The sequence below is a fragment of the Rhinoderma darwinii genome, chromosome 1 (assembly GCF_050947455.1).
Source record: "Rhinoderma darwinii isolate aRhiDar2 chromosome 1, aRhiDar2.hap1, whole genome shotgun sequence".
Classification (NCBI taxonomy): Eukaryota; Metazoa; Chordata; class Amphibia; order Anura; family Rhinodermatidae; genus Rhinoderma; species Rhinoderma darwinii.
The window spans coordinates 34,721,619-34,737,993 of NC_134687.1; the positions used below are offsets into that span (position 1 = coordinate 34,721,619).

Below are 16,375 nucleotides of genomic sequence, written 5' to 3' on the forward strand. Positions count from 1 at the left end.
AACAGCCATTCACTCCCACTAATATGTTGTACAGAATACATTTTTCTATTCTGAACACAAACTTCGAAGCATGGAATTCTTGCATAATTTCACGTCCTTAAGGAGACGTGAAAAAAAAAAAAAAAGATTTGGACAGCTGTTGAAACCCTGTGCCCACTGGTGTGGGTGAGAGACTTGGTAAGAGCCGGTGGGAGGCGGCTGGAGAAGTTAGTGGCCATTTGCTCAGCAGTAGGCTGCGTGTGTCACAAAATGCAACTTTCCCTGTCTCTCTGTCTCCTGCCAGGCAGAGCTATTAAAGCTATTTTGAAAGTGACCCTTCAGCTTAAGTACATTCAGAAAGAGAGAGGGGAGAGAGGAGGTAGCAGCTGTTTGGAACCATGACTGAAGATGACGGATTCGATTGTGGTGGAGGGTCAAGTCAGATTGAGAGATGGAAAAAAGGTCAGCGAAATGGACATTTTTTTCCACCGTCGTCTTTGATTTCCAAGAAACTTTTTGTTTTGGAATATTAAATGGACCTTCGTACAATTTCCCTAATCCTTTCCTGTTGTTTTCTGATTTCAGTGGAAGAATAGGTGGGTGCTGCTCCGAAAACCTTCCCCTGTGGCAGGTACGGTACTCATTTTTTTTGTTACCTCTTTTTTTTTTTACTTTTAAGCAAAATTAGTCGATAAGGGAACTTGTATATATCTGTATATTCCAGTATACACACAAAGCTTAGAATCAAGCCAGGCACGAGTCTTAAAAGGATTCTTTATGGAGGCACCAGGCAGGGGTCCATGCTTTTTAAAACACACTGTATGTCCCGGTGGCTCAGTCATTGAAAAAATCTTCTTTGATACAAATAACTAAAAAATAATTACGTACATGCTGCTAGAATTTTTGAATCCAAATAATTTTTACGATTCTGCGTTTCTGTAAGTTCACAGTCTTCTAGATTGTATTCATACAGCTTTGTGTCCTTAAATTGGCTTTTTTCTTTTTTTTATTAAAGAACCCAAAAGATATAGTAAAATGCAAATTTTTGTTTGAATTACTTTTTTTTTTCAAGCTGTTTTAAGTTTCAATGATTGAGAGTAATAATTCAGATTAACATTTAAAAGCCTGTCCTTTCAGATATCTCAATGGGGACAGAGAGGGGTTTGTTACTTCAAAGCACATTGCATTTACAAAAATAGAAAGAGGATACAGAATTCTGCCTAGCGTGTGAGCGAGCTGTAGGAAAGGAGTGAGATGACATTAAACTCCTAAGCAGGTTTTATGTTTCCCAGCAGGCAGAAAAGTTGTCGCAGAGTAGGACTTCCTATGTTTCTTCATATTGAAATATTAAAACGAAAAAGCAAAAAAATAAAATAAAATAAAAAAGAATAAAAAAATACAATAAAATGCTTCAAATATTGGTAAACATTAAAAATGTACTAGAAAAAACTTTTTTTATGAATTATTGTCTTGCTATAGAACACACATTGTTGTAAAGGCAGTATGTGTTTTTTATGTATATCTGAGGGCCACAAAGCTCCCTACCATGACATGCAGTTAATGGGGCCTAGTATTAGACTGCTGTGCTTTGGCCCCACCAGGGGAAAGGAGTCTGAGGGCCTAGCTTATAACCCTACAGAATATGTACATGTCCACTTTTAATTACATCCTTAAGTATGCTGTTATAAATTTGCACATAGGTCATATCATTAATAAAACCAAATAACTCATATGAATTGTCCATAGCAGCAAGCAATGGGCTTAAAGTCAGCTTCAAATGGGGTTGTCTTCTGCAGAACTATTGGGGCCCATTATAGTGTCATAACCTGGGCCTACCATAGAATGCTCTAGTGGCAGTGGACTACATAGAAGAGAAGAAGCCCTGTAGCACACAAAAAAATGAGGCCCCTCATAATGATGTAGGGCTTTGCCAACCAGGACAAAAGAGCCTGGTGTTTGTGTCCCCCTCCACCCCTTTCCATTACCCATGGACCATTCCCCACCCTCTTATTTGCTAACAATGAAGTTCCTCATGAGAGGGGAGGCCTTCATAGGTTAATGTTACCAAATAGCAAAGGGGATGGCGCCAACTAGGACTGGCCACCATCTCTCCAAGGACCCCATAGCAGTTTCACTGTCTGCCTATATGGTACATATGTCCTTGCCAGGTGGGCCAGTGCGACCCTGGGCCACCACTTAAAGTTGCCAGTGGATATCAGTACTTAAATTAGCTATTGAAACGAGGGTCACTTTAAGTGCTAGCTGGATAATATTGTTTGTCCCTGGGTTTTGGTTTGAAGGGCGTATCATTCTTTTGGATGTGAAGCATGGCATTTCCTGTTTATTACCAGTTCACCACAGAGATACTGGGGTGGAAAGGATATAGTAATATCATAGTTACCACCTAAGCCCACATGTATATAAGGGCTTATTCAGACGAACGAGTGTAGGCTAGAGACTTGAGACATGTCCTATTTTTTCACGGGCCTCTCACACGGTCCGTTAAAACAACAGCCATGTGAACAGCTCCTTAGAATAGGGCACCAACAGACTACTATGCGCCCTACTGTACTTCCGTAAGCCTCCGATTTTCTACACAGTATTACTTGTAAGTGAGAATACGGTGCCTCACAGAGACATCATACAGAAGGACACGGAGTGCCTACAGCTCAGTAAGATGCGATACAGGGTCCATGCATACAGTTTTGCCATATATATGAGGCCTTGGTCTGGTTGTTTTTATTTTTACAGTAGTTCAGGTCCTTATTCATTATACTGTATAGTCAAAAAGTTTTTAGGCTTTGGTCATACTGCTTAGGGGAAAATACAAAAACAACATTATTTTAGTTAAATTAATATTTAGCTTTTAAGAACTATTGTATGGTATTATTTATTCTTAGTAACAAATAAATTTTCCCTATGATTGGGTTAATGAAGCATAACATGTTGGGGCACTGCACTTGCCCGGCCTATAATATCACCACTTGTATAAACAGTTCTTTGTTAGGAACCACTAACCCTGGCCGTCAAATCAATAGAAACCTCGACGGGAACCCTATCAGACCCCATTACAAGTTTAAAGGGTCCATCAGAAGTCATTTGGATTCATCCTACGATGGATCCAGCACAACGTCATGGCTTCTGTTATAAATGGAAGCCATGATGCCAGTGTGATCATAGCCTTAGCTATTTTGGTTAACTTTGGGTTAGGTACAAGGAAATGATGTGCCAATTGATAAATAACCCTATAAATTGATAAATCCACACCCATCGATTTTAGTGAAAAATGAGCCTAATTCCGTATCATTCAGAATACAAAATGTCACAGGACCTGTCAGATATATTCCATGTGAATTGTTTATATGGTACTTAAGTTTAAAAATTATAATTTTTTGAATAATGAGTTTTGATGAAGAGGAAAATGTATGTTAATCAGTTTCTCATCAGTTTCTTATCTGTTTTCCTGTAACAATCTATTGTTTAAACAAAGGTGTTCATTATTCATCTGCTTTTTGCTCCATTTTTTTACAAATTGCCCACAATTTCCCTGCCTATTTTGTGAGTCTGGGAGGTTAAAAGGGTTTCCCAATTTTTTATTCATTTTTAAATCTAGTATTCTAATTAATGAAGAATTATGTGTTTTAAAAAAGATGCCCTCCCTCCCTCGGGTGTACCCGCATTGGCCGTGTCACATACTGACAACATGTGACATGGCCGCGTCGGGAATAGACACTTGTGCTTGGGTTTCCCCTACATTGCACAGAGAGTAAATAGCGGGGTTGTGTAAGGAGCTGAACGCAACTGCAATGGTCAGCAGGCAACATAGGGAGGGATGGAGGGCATATTGTTTAAAACATTTAAAGGGTAACTAAACATTCAACATACTTCTGACATGTCATAGTGGCATGTCAGAAGTTTTGATCGCTGGGGGTCTGTAGACTGAGACCCCCACCGATCGCTAAAATTAAGTGGCAGAAGCGCTCGTGTGAGCGCTGAGCCGCTTAGTTTCTGTTTGGCTTTTCTCGGGAAGCCGGTGTAGCGGTATACGGGCCCATAGACTTTCTATTGAGTCCATACACAAACTGCTCGGCTTCCCGAGAAAAGCCAAGCAGAATCAAAGCGGCTCTTCTGGAGGGAGAGATCTTCTTTGTAGCTGTTCTCTGGCTAATAGGTTAGTGTTCTGAATAAGCGAATTCCCTGTGTTACCTGTACCCTAATAGGGTATTTAAAAATGGGTTTTCCAAAATTGAGAACCCCTTTAATGTCCATATGTTTACACCGATAATTACCTTGGCAGAAAGTCAGAGAGCATTGTTATAGGAACAGTGGAGGAGAGGAGTTGGACCCATAACTTTAGTAACTGGTAACAATTATATTTAAGTTACTTAAAAACTAGAGAATATATCTATGGGGTTCAGTATCAGCAGCCAGAACCCCTATATAAGCGTCTGGGACTAAGTAGAGGTGTAGGATTCCCCACAGTTCTGCAGCGATGCAGTGACCTCCTAGATTCTAATGATGTCATCAACCAATGTGAGGAATGGTGGAGGAGTATTATTCTGAGAGGCAATGGAGGATTTAATGTATAAACTAGATATAATGCATATAAAAGTATATATATATATACACACAAATTTATACAGTATATATATATATATATATATATGTATATGTACACACACAAACATTCCAACCTCGGCAGAGCTCTATTAATCATATTTGCCTCTCGTTTGCTCTTTTACTATTTCTTCTACTTTGTGAATACATTGGAGGTGAATATAAATTCCATGTGTCAATCTCTCATAATGACAGTGACAAGTCTTACCGCTAAACCTCTGTAGTAAGAAGCCGCTTTCCTTAACTTTCCTTAATTAAACCCTCTTGACAACAGTTCAAGAAATCGACCTGAAAACCCGACTTCATTTATTTCTCGGGATTTGATGCTCATCTGTAATAATTATTAGAAATCCTTGCTGCTCGTATCATATTCTTGAGGTCTGAACATGATGTAAATACGGTTCCCGGTATTTAATCATTTTCCTGAAATAAAAGGCTGACAGATTTAACGACTTTACTACAGAGGTTTCCATTAGAAATAAGACTTAGTACTGTATTTAGGAAGAATGTGAGGGTCTGATGTCAGTAGCTGCATAGGCTAATAAGACACTTATGAAAACTATAGCTAGAATAGAGCTTGTAAGTATTTATTGCGAATAAAACATGAAGTCATTGTGGTAGGAATAAAAACACAGTAACTGCATGTAGATAGTTTACTTATTATCATTTGCTTTGGCATTTGGTACTTTCGGACGCCTAGCAACAGTGACTTCCTGTTTGCGTGACTACCATTTGAGTACATGTAACTACGTGTATGTCAGTGGTCACAGGAAGTTCTATCCGCTATAAAATAGACTTTCCATCCTGCATAGGCGGTTTTCATATTTTTTCCATAATCACACAAGAAATCATGATACTTCAGGATAAAATCATTGTCAACTATGTTCAGTCTTGAAGGAAACAATATGTAGCAAATGTAGATAGCAAGTAAAGCGTTAATTTTATTCTAAACGCTAGAACTACGAAACATCCTCAATTTTTAGATTGAGTTATTTTTGCATGATACATTTACCTGTTTACATGTACAGAGAAATTCGTTTATACCGACAAAACGTCTGATAATGCAGCACTTGTTTGTAGCACAGAGACAATCAATGTAACTAAAAAAATTATCTTCTTAAAAAAAAAGTATTAAAAACACTTATGGTCACAAATTATTTTGTTATTTAGAGATGAGCGAATCGATTCTATACGAAAAGCAATTTCAGGCCAAATTTCCCAAAAGTTTTGGATTCAGCCTTCGAATCTTTTGGGCTGTACAGTGCACAAAGTGCGGCTAAGTGACGGTTGCTATTTTACAGATTCGAAAAAGGATCACATGACCCCAGATGGGCTTCCCCATAATGGCTTTCAGGCAGTCTTCCTATAATGCACTGCAGTTATCCCTCCCTTTACCTTTATATGTTGCTGTCACTTTGACACTACTAATGCTGGATTGTCATAAAAGACCTTGGAAGGGGTTGAATACAGTCCTAGAAGAAAGACATCAGAGTGTCAGACTCAAGTTTTCAGGGCAATCGGGGCACTTTCAATCAATGGCAAATTTATTCGGCTTGAATCAGGCAATTAAATTGGACCAATTTGACTGAATCAGACCCGAAACGAATGTCGGGGAATTTGCTCATCTCTAGTGTTAACATTTTACTTCCATGTTACATATTTCTTCCTTAGAATATGTTCACACGTGTCGAATTTGCATATTGCAAATCCGACACAAATTCCTATCCATGAATGTCTGTAGAGTCCTGTAGTTAAGGTTGTTATTTTTAGGGACATTAATTTGGAGTGGAGTTGGTGGGGTCCGTTGACCAGGTAATAGAATGAACCACACCATTTTTAGCTGGAAAATATTTTCTTTATTGATAGAGTCCATATTGTGTAGGGAATGTCCACCTTTAAACATCTTCTGACGTGTCACTGAGACATCAGAGAAGATGTCATTAGTGAAGGGAAGTGGGTCTCTGTCCAGTGGTCCCCAACAGTCGCTAGAGCAAAGGGGCCATGGTGAAAGTGTCCCTCCATCTTCTTCTTAATTCTCTCAAAGGACTCTACAATTCACTGCAATGGAACTGTAATTCTTAGCTAGTAACACTGCAGTGAATAAGAAAATATAATGATAAACTCGGTGATCCGATATAAATGGTGAAATTAATTAAAGACAAGAAAAAAACATGACCTATGAAATAGTGACATACATATTTACATTTTCAGAGAAAGTCCACCAGGAACAAAAAACCCTCACCCTCCTTCATTAGCTTTACTTGTCCTAACAGGGTACAAGAACATGTAATCCCTTTTGGACCATATTATTCCTCACTGTTGCTAATAATAAGAGCTTGGTCATGCAACCTCTCATTTTCAGGACACATGAACCTATAGGTCATCAACCTATACAGGTAATGATAGGGAATAGACCTTACAAGCGTCAGGTCGTCTTTAAATTGGTCAACCTACCATCCCCTGGTGCGAATTCACAAGTTAAGAGTCATAGACTGTGTCACCTTCTGGCTGAACTATCTAGAGAGGATAATGTTACTTAATAAATCATTCAAGCAAAGGAGACACCAGAGTGGACAATCATGCTTTATTCTGCCGTGATCTTCTCATAGCCTTCTCCTATAGAGTAGTTTATGACAGTGACGTTTGCTCATAGATAGGAGTGCTTCTTGGAAATTGAATGTAGAGAACAGATATGGGACCCTTGAAATCAGATATGAAGGAATGTATGCTTGGCTTGCTTTGCATGGGAAGGAATACTGTAGCACATCGCATAAATACAAGAAACAGCAAGCAGTTAATCTAGCCTCCAGATCTTTACAAAATCCCTCTGAAGGCCTATGCCGGTGGAAGGGTGGACCATAGACAAATAGGTACAATGTCTAAAGGTCTGACCAGACATTTATAGAATATCTGCATGGTACATCTTAAGATGGGAGATCCTTGACAACATTAGGAAAGCCAACGAAACCATCAGCGGCCACATGTAAGAGGAGAAAAGTGGAGATGTAGCCGCGTGGCCCTCTCCATTGAAGTCTGTAGGTGTTACGGAAACAGCACTGTATGGCCACCTCTCCACTTTGTCTCTTCCTACATGCGACCGCCTTGGTTTGCTGACCAGGGGTCAGTGGACCTCCGCTCTACCGATAGGTGAAGCTCCAAGGGGGGATGCTGAGGATATACCATTAATGTGTGATAGGTGCGGAACTGACCACTGAGACTCTCGCAAATTGCAAAGGCGAAGACATCTTGGAGCTCCATGAAGCCCTACGGCTCCATTGAGTTTTACCAATTCATGCCCTGTGTCTGGTATTGCAGCGGAGCCCCATCCACTACCGTGGGGCTGGGGTGCAATATAAGACACAGTGCACGGGCTTGAATTATATGACTGTACTACAGATTAGAAATAGAGACGTGTCCATGCCAGATGTTTACATTGAATACGTTGGCTGTGAAAGTGGCAATTTGATTTAGATAAGGGATGGACAAAAATAATGAAGATAACGTGATATTGTTTCATGAGATTATTAATGTGCCACATAATGTGAGAAGAGAATTGCCTTTACATAGCTGCATGGACATAAAGACATGATGGAGGAAGTAACACTTCATTATAAGGCTCAACATTTTTCATGTCAGGGCAGATAATGAACGTTCTATACTGATGACTTATGTCTTTTATATTTCAGATTGCTTGCTGATGTTGGTGTATAAAGACAAGTCAGACAGGACAAAAGGGCATAAAGAGAAGAGCAGTGTCACGTTGGAGGACATTTGTGGCTTGGATGCAGGGATCTCGTATGAGGGCATGAACCACTCTTTGGCCATCATCTGTTTCTCCCAAGCTGTTATGTTGGGGTTTGATAATAAAGAAATTATGAATGCCTGGGATGTGCGGATACGTTACAGTTTAGGAGAAGGTAAACATTGTCTTCTTATCATATGAATATTTCCAGAAGCATAGGCTGCAGTTCTAAGACCCCGGTGTAAAAAGTTTACCTGTGCCACTCGTCCCATGGTGACAGCAATTATGGAATATAGGTGCTATATACATATAGAGTAATCATATGTATAGTGTATAGGCTCTGCCTCTCTTGAGAACATCATAAGTGTCATGTAGTCCTCAACAACTTCCCGATCAGTGGATCTATGCTGGGATAGCAGTAATGATCTGCAGGGATATTTAGAATGTGGTCCCTGGTGGTCAATGGTAAATTCAGCATTTAGTGGTCTTTTCTGTGGCTTGATACATGTCGGTCCTTGAATGGGGGGATTTTGGAATCCCTAGCAGTAGCATAATCCTAAATCTTGTAGTCATTTGTGTCTGTGTCATGTTTTGGCATACAGTGGGTTGGGACGGGGAGGCAAATTATATTTCCTGGTGTCCAAAGGCTGATGGAAGGTTGAGGTAAGCTATATTCTTTGGTATCCAGTGTACGGTGGTAGGTTGTGTTCCCTGGCGCCCAGTGGTAAAGGAATACATTGAGTACGTTGAGTAGGGGTTGGTAACATTCCCCGGTGTTCACAATTTTCTTTCTAAGAAACCAGCAGCTTAAATGATTTGAGACATTTTCTTAACATACTCGATAAGACGGTCGTGCTTCACATTTCCCCTGTCCGCCCCCCATACTGGAAAAACTATTTTCTGCCTGTACCCACCACTAGAGGGCAAATCTGCATGAGGTTTCTGTTTAAGTCAATAGCATTTGTATACAACTGTATATAGATCACCCCCTAGTGGTGGCAACAAGCAGCCTAGACCCTTCCAAGTAGGTGTGTGGAGAAAGTATTTTTGGGAGCTGCACCCAAAGATTTATGCTGCTTGTAATGCAATAGTATCACACAGGTCTGTTTTGAACATTTAGGCGTCATGCACACGACTGTAGTTTTGCGGCCGTATACTATCCACAATTGCGGGACTGAAATTGCGGATAGTATAAAACACATGCTAACCTATGGGCCAATGCACACGACCGCAAATAAAAATAGGACATGTCATTATACGGTCCAGGCTCATTGAAATGAATACACATCTTGTATGTGCACGGACCGTGATTGCGGACGGCTCGCGGATGACAGTCTGCGGCCCCTCCATGCCATAATCAACCGAGCACACAGTTACGGCCGTGTGCAGGAGGCCTAAGTGAAATGAGGTTAGATATTTGGGATGAGGAACAAAAATTATTACTGTTTGGTCCAATTATACTAAGTGAATTCAGCTTTAGAAAATATGAGTATTTCCTACCTTTATTGTGTGCTGGATTTCCTGGAATTTTGTGACATTTTAGAAGCAGCCGGAACGTTAATGAACTACAGCAGACGTCACGAATTAGAGAGTAGAAGTTATAATCATTAGGCCGCTTGACTTTGGTTCTTTATTTATAATTTACTTCTAATCTGACGTGTGGTTTTCACATTTGTGTGTTTCCTTGGCATGTGATTTTCATGTCAGCATATATTTGACCATGAAAAATTGAATTAAGAACATTAGGTTAAATCTACATATTTTGAATTAAAGCAAATCATCTTATTAATGAATTCTGGGTTTTGTTTTTTTTTTCCCTCAGGGGATATTTTTAGAATCTTAAACTGGCACAGGACTAGTTTCAATCTAAGAACAAGGATTTTTGAGTCTTTAAGAAAATAAATATCACTATATCATAAAATGGTATTAGGATAATATAATGGATAATTGGCTGTCATCTGCGCACCTTAAATTTCTGTCTTCCTTCACTACAATGTTCTACTGTTAAGGCCTTATTCACACGAACGTGTAATACGACCGTGTGATGACCGTTGAAACAACGGCCGACACAAGGACCTGTGCAATTCAATGGGGCCATTCAGAAATGCAGTGAGTTTCGCGCAGCGTGTTTCCGTTGCGTGAAACTCACTGCATGTCCTATAAAGAAATGTGAACATAAGCAGACATCAACAACTGATGCCACACGGAACACACACGGATGCCACACGGGACTGCAACGCATGACAAACGTGTCAATTTTTTGCGGACGCAAAACGGACACGTTCATGTGAATAAGGCCTTAGTCCTTTGAGCCGCAATCAGATTTGGCGGCATCTTTTTCATTTTTTTAATCCCCACCTTACAAGAGCCAAACCTTTTTTATTCCTGTCGCCGTAGGAGGGTTTGTTTTTTGTGGGACAAGATGTATTTTTTAATGCCACCATTTAGATCATAAAATATATAAAAAAAAATATAGAAGCATTGTTTTTCTAATTTAGACAACGTTCACCAGCAGTACCATTACAGCGATACTACATTTATATAGTTTTTTTTATGTTTTACTACTTATACAAGATAAAAACGATTTCATTAAAAAAAAAAAATCTTTCCATCGATGGAGCTTGTTTTTTACAGGGTAATCTGCAGCTTTTATTGGCTCTATTTTGGGGTACATATGAGTTTTTGATCACTTATTATTGAATTTTTTGGGGAGATGAGGTGACCAAAAAACAGCAATTCTGCCATTCACAATTTTACGGCATTCACCATGGATAAATTACGTGATATTTTAATAGTTTGTGGATGCGACAATACCAATTATGTTTATTCTTTTATTGTGTTTAATTTTTTTTACGTAATAAATGGGGTAAAGGTTTTTTAAAAAAAACTTTCATTATTGTTTTATTATATTTTTTAAGATTCTATTAAACTTTTTTTTTTGTGCTTTTTCTTAGTCCCAAAAAACACCAAAAAACTGCCAAAAAACGGCTGAAAATGCCTCCCATTGATTTCAATGGGAGGCTGAGGCATTTTTTTCCCGCGAGCGGAAAAACCGTCTCGAGGGAAAAAGTAGCGACATGCCCTATCTTCGGGCGTTTATGTCTCTGACCTCCCATTGACATAGGAGGCAGAGAAAGCGTATTTTGGCGCGGCCAAAAACGCAGCGAAAAACGCGGCAATCGGCGTGCAGGCAGATCAAAATCTGCCTCAAAATTCCAAACGCAATTTTGAGGCAGAATTTTCTGCCTGCAAAAAACTCTGTGAACAGGGCCTTAGCAATATCCCTCCCGTGTTTTAACTATGTATTATAGTTGAGAATTAGTTAACAATCCTACAAAGCCGCTTCCCTGTAGGTGCCATCAGCATAGCAAACAGTTTATATGGGTGGAGATCCACTCTCAGAGACTAAAGCTGACCATACACCACCAGATGTCTCACAGACTGTTAAAAATTCCGCTAGTGCGCCAATGCACCTACAGAACAGCTGGGAGCCCATAATTTGCTGTTAAATATCTTTTGATACATCACAAACGTACCAATTTTACAAAGTGTTCTCCAGAGAGCAGGGTATTGGTGGAGTTCAGGTCTACAGAGCTATTTGGTCACATGTCTGACAGCGAGGTGGAGATAAAATGCTGCCTGTTCCCAAGGGCCGACAGCAGAGTTTAGAAAATTGCCATGAATATAAAAGTAGAAAAAGGCAGGAAACTCAAAATCTGTAGAAAATCTCTAAATCAATGTATTTGCAAAGTTTTTCAGATTTATACTATGAATTGCTGTCTAAATAGGACTTGTCACCTCTCCTGACATGTCTGATTTACTAAATAATTGTATTGCCCACAAAATAACAATTCTGGAACATCTTTTCTAATAACTCTGTGTTATGCTGTTCCTCTCTTAATCCTCCTCGAAATGTATAAATAAATTGACAACTGGGTGTTACCAGTTGGGGGTGTGTCCCTACACAGTCTAACCCTGTCCAATCAGTGCTGACAGTGCAAGACTATGTAGGGACACACCCCTTTGACAAAGGGAATGGTAACACCCAGTTGTAAATTTATTGGTACATTTCCCGGAGGAATAACTGAGGAACCACACTAAGAAAAGATGTTCCAGAATTGTCATTTCATGGGGAATACAAATATTTACTAAAGTAGATAGTTTGGGATAGCAGACAGGTCCCTTTTAAGGCAGAATTACATGTTAAATTAGCCCTAATAAAAAGAAGGAACATAACAATTTAGGGTACATATATTATTTTATCTATATATAACCTTCTTTTGAATATCTTAGAACTTGCCGGGTTCCTCACATCTTCCTCTTTTTATCTCAGTTCACAGATTTCATGTTGGAGTTTTGCCTGGCACCAAACTAGAAAGTGGCCCGGCGACTTTGCACCTGTGCAATGACATCTTAGTTCTTGCTAGAGATCTCCCACCAGTTGTTATGGGACAGTGGAAATTGTCAGACTTAAGACGTTATGGAGCCGTGGCCAATGGCTTTGTCTTTGAGGGAGGAACACGGTGCGGATACTGTGAGTACGGTGACACTGTGATAAGCTGATCTATGTATATTATGTTTTCTACTGTATCCATGTGATCCAGTCTTTGCTATGATTACAGTTGCATTTCATTTCCATGTAGGATGACCAGGTTTGGTAAAGTGAATGTGATATATCAAAACTAGTGTGCGGGAAAATTGGAGGAGTTGCCCGTAGCCACCAATCAGATTTTAGCTCTTGTTTTTCAAAGGACCTCTGGCAAATAAAAGACACAACCTGATTGGTCAACTGCTCCAATTTTGCTTTGCACTAATTTTGATAAATCTTCTAGATGCAGTAATTATTCACACAGATATTTGGGGTGCACAGTTACGATTTTACAGTGATCAAAATTCACTGTGGAACTTTAGCCTAACACCTCACTGTAACTTACCGTGAGGGGTTAGGCTAGAGTTCCACAGTGACTTTTGGTTGTGATAAAACCGTGAGAGCTCAATGTTGGCCTATGGGGGAAAAAAGTTGTGCGACAATTATAAAAATACCAACAATACCAAAAATACCAACACCAACCATGCAATTTTCTTTCCTTCCTGAAAAACATTGAGCGTTGGCCAACAGTTGTGGAAGTCAACAATGTTATTGCAGCTGTTGAGTGTAATGCTACCCTCATTTAGATATAGCAGATCTGATTTTGTCATTTGGCACAACCCAAAACTAGACCTGAAACAAACAAAATTCAAATAAAGAGGTAAAACTGCTTCATAGTATAGATAATAAGATCAGAGCTAAGATCAATATTGTTTATTGGAATCTGAGGTAGTATAAAATCATTAGTGACTGAGGCTGCTGATCTGTCCCTTCTCCATGCTTTACACTGCAGCTCAGATTGTCTTCTTTGTATGGGCTCAAACTCACCAAGGTTGTGCATGGGAAGCTGATTTGCATTACAGAATGATTACAAATGAAAACATCAATAAGACGAAGATTCACATGAACTCTCAAATGTCTACTGAGACAAATGAGGGTCTGTAAAGAGGGAGGGCGCTGGAGATTTGATTTTCATCTCCTGCTTTGTTTGCGGTCTAGCAGAACTCAATTTGTTGCTACAGTTATAGTGGTGATACTCCCATCTTCAATTTTATAACCAGGGATTGAACTACCTACAATAAGGAATGTATATTCTAGTTCCAAATGGGTGACAAGTCATTGGCCGTCACATGGGACGTTGGTTTGACACACTGGGAGACATTTACTCTGTGTGAGATGCTGCACCAGGATCTTGTAGAATAGATTTGCTTCTTAATATACACACCTATCCAAAATCTTTTTCTGAAAAGTGACCAGCACATGAGATGGCCCCATGGTTAACATTATCTGCTTTACGGTACTGGGTATCATGGGTTCATATTCAACGAGGCCACTTCACCATGCTATCTATGCTTCCCTGTTTTCACATGGGTTTCCTCTGGCTTCCTTGCAAGCTCCAAAAACATAATTGGCTTTTTATGGAGACATGATCAAAAACACCCTGAGGCCAGAGGCTCAACTCGCCTCAAGGTGGATGCGGCCCTGACCCTAAACCTGTAACAGAGCCCCCATCTGCCATATGCCATTTATAAGTCATGTCTTATGTGCCACCAGGGCCTGGGTAAAACTACTACCTCTGCAACCCATATAGTGGGGTCTTCATGTGTCATTGTTTTTGCCATTCATGGGTAACAGTTTCATTATTTTAGATCCATCACATTGTTCTAGGACAATAACTCGTTTTTTAGCCACATCAGAGGTATACACCGGGAGTATTCCCTGACATATACTCTGACATGCCCATAGCCCCCTACGCACCCAGGGTATGGTAAAAAAAAGTGTCCCTTTGGCATATACGCTGGGCCGGTCTACGATACTTCTCTATGGAGGCAGACACAGTAAAAAAAACAAACGTATACCATGCGGTATATGTTTTTTTTTACAATGAGTGTCAATGGCCGACGTATGCCACTCAGTGGCATATGTTGGAGGCATACGTCAGAGGCATACATCGGGGAATACTACTGACGTATAACTCCAACGTGCCTGAAAAACGAGATGTGAACTGAAACTAAATAACATCATTCTCTCCTCCATAGTGTGGACAAAGGACATTGCTGCGAGTTATGGCCCTGTGGCCCTATGTTATGGCCCAACCCCACTGTACTTTATGTACAAGCAGCAGCAGCAGCGAGTACATGGAGTACAGCGGGGCCGGTCACATGATGAAGAGTCGTGTCGTCATGAAAGAAGACTGTGCCACTAGACTTCCGCCCCCCCACCAACGCTATAAAAATAGATGAAAATATCAGAATCGGTGCGACAGGGGATCAGAATGTATATTAGCGAGTGTATCACATAGTGCAGTGACTACACTGCTAATCATTTTCGGTCCCCACATAACCCCTTTAAGGATGTGTAGGAATTTTGGGTGTTTAGTCCATAAATTTAAGTAAAAGGTGTGCTATTCTATATCCCATTGCCAAGCTATAAATACTGATCAGAATAAGTCTGAATATTTATTTCAGCCTCCATTAACTTCTATAAAATAAAAATCTGTACCAATACTGACATGAGAGAACATTTTATATATATGCTATACGGACGTATGACAAACGACCATGTTAATCGCTGTATTAACCAACATTAGATCTGCCCTCCAAATATGGACATGAAATATGGTAATAGACTGCCCTTAGTTTTAACCATTCTGCATCTTGAAGCTTACCTTAAAGCACATGCTTTCTTCTTCATGACTGCTTATTGACATTGAAGTACAGCAAGCATTGCTTCTTTCTCTGCCCCCTGACAACTCTATACCCTTTCCTCTATAGTACATAATCCTTTCACCTACTTCAAAGAAGAAATTGACACCACCAGACTTTAGATCTCCTTAGAACTCTAAATATTCCACCTCCTCTCTTTACTCCTGACCCTCCATCCTTCATGTGTCTTCCTACATCTGTTTCAAAGTCATTTTACTGAATTCTGCATGATCTAATGCAAGTGGATCACACACAGACAGTTTCCTATTCATGGAGTATATTCTTATTTAATATGATCTCTCTCTCTCTCTCTCTCTCTCTCTCTCTCTTTTATTGGTACCATATTAGGGTACTTTTGACTTTTTGATCACTTTTTATACCACTTTTAGGGGCGAGGTAACACAAAAACAGCAAATTTGGTGTTTTATTAGTTTTTTTTTTTTTTTACGGCGTTCACTCTGCAGGATAAATAACGTTATATTTTAATAGTTGGACTTTTACAAACGCGGTGATATAAATTATGTTGTTTTTGTTATTGTTTTCATTATTTTATTTAAAAAATGGGAATAGTTTTTTGTTCCCAATTTTATGGCATTTTATTTTTTTTCTTTATTTTTGACTTGAATATGCAACGACTTGATTGCTCGTACAATACACTGCAATACTTGGCAGACCTGGGGGCCTTCATTAGGTACTCGACTGCCATAACAATTCATCAAAACCCCTCTAAGTGGTTAACCGGCC

General features: G+C 39.6%; 1 protein-coding gene across 2 annotated transcripts in view; it reads left to right on the forward strand.

The window, feature by feature from the left end:
- The first annotated feature begins 266 nt into the window (after positions 1-266).
- DOK7 (docking protein 7) overlaps positions 267-16,375 on the forward strand; it is an 83,275-nt gene continuing 67,166 nt past the window's right edge. For both annotated transcript variants that reach the window (XM_075848971.1, XM_075848972.1), the window contains exons 1-4: positions 267-441; positions 565-610; positions 8,283-8,513; positions 12,672-12,872. In XM_075848971.1, the coding sequence (XP_075705086.1) occupies positions 388-441; positions 565-610; positions 8,283-8,513; positions 12,672-12,872 (532 nt within the window). In that variant the 5' untranslated portion in view covers positions 267-387. The remainder of the gene's footprint in view (positions 442-564; positions 611-8,282; positions 8,514-12,671; positions 12,873-16,375) is intronic.